Source organism: Fukomys damarensis, unplaced genomic scaffold (assembly GCF_012274545.1).
Source record: "Fukomys damarensis isolate Sample0158 unplaced genomic scaffold, DMR_v1.0_HiC HiC_scaffold_23, whole genome shotgun sequence".
Taxonomy (NCBI): domain Eukaryota; kingdom Metazoa; phylum Chordata; class Mammalia; order Rodentia; family Bathyergidae; genus Fukomys; species Fukomys damarensis.
The window spans coordinates 44375029-44378541 of record NW_022900935.1 but is presented as its reverse complement, the minus strand read 5'-3'; the positions used below and the strand labels follow the sequence as shown (position 1 = coordinate 44378541).

The window sequence follows — 3513 nt, the reverse complement described above, 5'->3', positions numbered from 1 at the left end:
AGCCAAAGGACAGAGAGTAGGCAATGTCCAAGGACTTTCTGGAGACATCTGATCCAAAAGGAAGTTCTGAATGCCCACTGCCGTGGGCTGAAGGCATCTCTCCTCCAACCCGGTGCTTGGTCCATTGCCTGGGCAAAGGGAAAAGGCGGGTACAGCAGGCTGGGTGGCTTCATTCCTTTGGTGTGGGCCCAGGGCTCTCGGCTGGCCCAGTTTGGCCTGCCATCCTCCCTGGAGGCACAGTGCCTCACACCCAGGGCACAGGACAATCGCTGCCCTGGCTGGATTTGTTGCCTCAGGGACCATCAGCCTGGAAGCACCCGCTGACTGAGCTGCTGGCCAGGAGGCTGTGTAGAGGTGGAGGGCCCTGGGCCTGGAACCACCTGCTTGCCCTGCAGGGAGGCCAGGCACTGCGGAATCCCGCGGCCTTCCGGAGGAGCCCACTATGACATAGGGGCCGGGAGGGGCCAGCCCTTATCTCGGTGGCCGCGGGGGGATGGCTGCAGGCATGTTGAGCTTGCACACCTTGAACTCCCCAGCCGTGATCTTTGACAACGGCTCCGGGCTCTGCAAAGCCGGGTTGTCGGGGGAGATCGGACCGCGCCATGTCCTCAGCTCTGTCGTGGGGCACCTGAAGGCCAAACTGTCACCTACGGGGCCCCACCAGAAGAAGTACGTTGTGGGGGAAGAGGCCCTGTTCAAGCAGGAGGCGCTGCAGCTGTGTGCACCTATCGAGCGGGGCCTGATCGTGGGCTGGGATGACGCAGAGAGGCTGTGGCGACACCTGTTCGAGTGGGAGCTGGGTGTGAAGCCTAGTGAGCAGCCGGTGCTGGTGACTGAGCCCTCCCTGAACCCCAGGGAAAACCGGGAGAAGACAGCACAGGTGATGTTCGAGAGCTTCGGTGTGCCCGCCTTCTACCTGTCGGACCAGGCGGTGCTGGCGCTATATGCCTCTGCCTGTGTCACGGGCCTGGTGGTAGACAGCGGCGAGGGCATCACGTGCACTGTCCCTGTCTTCGAAGGCTACTCGCTGCCACACGCCGTGGCCAAGCTGTACGTGGCAGGCAGGGACATCACAGAGCAGCTTACCCGGCTCCTCCTCGCTGGTGGGCGGACCTTCCCCTGCCTGCTGGACAAGGCCCTGGTGGACGACATCAAAGAGAAGCTGTGCTATGTGGCCTCGGAGCCTGAGAAGGAGCTGTGCCAGCGGCCAGAGGATGTCCTGCGGGAGTACAGGCTGCCGGACGGCAACATCATCTTCCTTGGAGACCAGCTGTTCCAGGCCCCTGAGGCCCTGTTCTCGCCTGGGCAGGTGGGCACCCAGAGCCCGGGCCTGGCCAAGATGGTATTAGCCAGCGTCACCAAGTGCGACACAGACATCCAGAAGACACTCTTCAGGGAGATGGTGCTGTCAGGGGGCTCCACGCTGTTCCAGGGGCTGGAGGAACGGCTGCTGAGGGAGTTGGAGATGCTGGCCCCTAAAGGGACCCCCATCAAGATCACTGCCCCCCCCGACCGCTGGTTCTCCACATGGATTGGGGCCTCCATTGTGACCTCTCTGAGCAGCTTCAAGCAGATGTGGGTCACAGCTGCTGATTTCAAGGAGTTTGGGACATCTGTGGTCCAGAGGAGATGCTTTTAAGATGCCTGTGCCCAGGGCTGGGGGACCCTGGGGCTAGGCTGACCCTGGTAGTCCTTCAGCGAGGTGTTCAATAAACGACAAAATGGTGAATCGCCTGGCAATGGTGGGCTGGGATCCTTCTCAGTGGCCCGTGTCTCTTCTGCCCTGCGGGGGTGTTAGGTGGCCCTATGTCCACTATGCCCGCCTTTCTTTCCAAAAAAGCCTGCGCTGGGAGTGAGGCTGTCAATGCAATGTCAATGTTCTGAGGCAGGGCCTGCACCTCAGGCCAGAGGCAGATCAGCAAGTCTGGGCGAGGAGGGACCCTTTCCCCAGGGTCCCCACATGGCTCCCCAGGGATGTCTTGGCTTCCCAGCTGTGGGCTCCCCCAACTCCTCTGCTGGGCTCTGGGCAGTGGTGGCTTTCCTGTCTACTTACAACAATGTTTACAGCATCCTTGTTTGGGGGCAAAACACTGGAAACAAAGTTAATGGCTGTCGATAATGTGACAGTTGAACAATTTATACATAAAGGGAATTTTCCTATGTGAGTTTGGTGGCATTCTCCCAAAATACAGCGGTGCCTCAGTTTACGAATGCTTCTGTTTGTGGACCAAATTGTTTGCAAAATTTTGTTTCTGTTTGCAAACTCTACACTGGGAGACAAACATAGCTGCAGCCATTTTTTCTGCCTGAACACAAACTGGGCCATCTGTACCAAAATTGCAGGACAAATTAAGTTTGCGGACGGAGGTACCACTGTATTACTGGAAGGGAAATGCCTCATAGCATGATCCTCACTCCCCCACCTTTTTTTCGGTGAAGAAAAACTTGTAGTTTCCCAGGCATAGGTAGAAGGGTGCACATTGGTGTGTGTTCACGCACAGAGGGATATGTGGGTTTATATGCAGATGAAAACAGAAAGATCCACAGGAGAAAGAGGATGTCAGAGACTCAGAGGGAAGGAAGATGGAATGAGTGAAGGAAAAATAAAAAAGCATTATGTCATTTTTTAAAATCCACTTACAATTTCTATATTTTAAGTGTGTGGGTTTTTGTTTGTTTGTTGGTACTGGGGATTGAACTTGGGTCCTTGTGCTTGTGAGGCAGGCAGCAGAACCACTGGCTAAATCCCCAGCCCTTAAGTATGTTTTCAAACTGATTAAGGAAAATGATGAATTGTAGATTAAGCTTTTCCCTTTATTGTTTTCTGTTTGCTTTTTGTTTCTCATTTCTGTTTCTCTTTCCTTACCTTCTCCAGGATCATGAACATTTTTTAGGATTCCATCTTGATCTCTTTATTGTGCTTCTGAGTGTGTTGCTTTGTGTGAGTTTTGGGGGGGTTCCCCTATGCACTCTACCACATGTGTGTGTATATGAATAGATGACATCACAATGAATTAGGTGACATTTTACCGCTTTGAGCAGAGTAAAACTGTACTTCCGTTTAGACCCTTTATCCTTCTCTTTAAAAACACCACCCTGTTTCCTGTATGTACATTAGGCACATCAGATGGCATAAGAATTTTTCTTCAACCACCAAATTTAACTTAAGAAACTCATAAAAAACAGTCTACTATATTTAGCAAGACCAGTGTTCCTTTGTCCTTTTTGAAATTCCAAGGACTTGTGTCCATTGCTGTAACTAAATACTTGATGAAAACATCTACGAGGCGGGAAGGTTTGTTTTAGCTCATGATTCCAGAGGGTTCAGTCCATGGTCAGTTGGCTCCATGGCTTGGAGACCTGTGCTGCAACATCAGAGCGATGGGGTGTGGCAAGGGAAGGCTGCTTGCCTCATAGTACCCAGGAAGCAGAGAGAAAGAGACACTAAGAGGAAGGGGCCAGGGACCCAATACAGTCCCCGGATAACACCCCAAATTCCTATTCCTCCAACCA

At 53.2% G+C, this 3513-nt stretch overlaps 1 protein-coding gene across 1 annotated transcript; it reads left to right on the top strand.

Moving 5' to 3' along the window:
• The first annotated feature begins 423 nt into the window (after positions 1-423).
• Actrt2 (actin related protein T2) lies at positions 424-1732 on the top strand. The gene has a single exon (XM_010627783.2). It carries the CDS (start codon positions 494-496, stop codon positions 1637-1639), a length of 1146 nt encoding a protein of 381 aa, XP_010626085.1. The 5' UTR covers positions 424-493; the 3' UTR covers positions 1640-1732.
• Positions 1733-3513: the final 1781 nt, after the last annotated feature.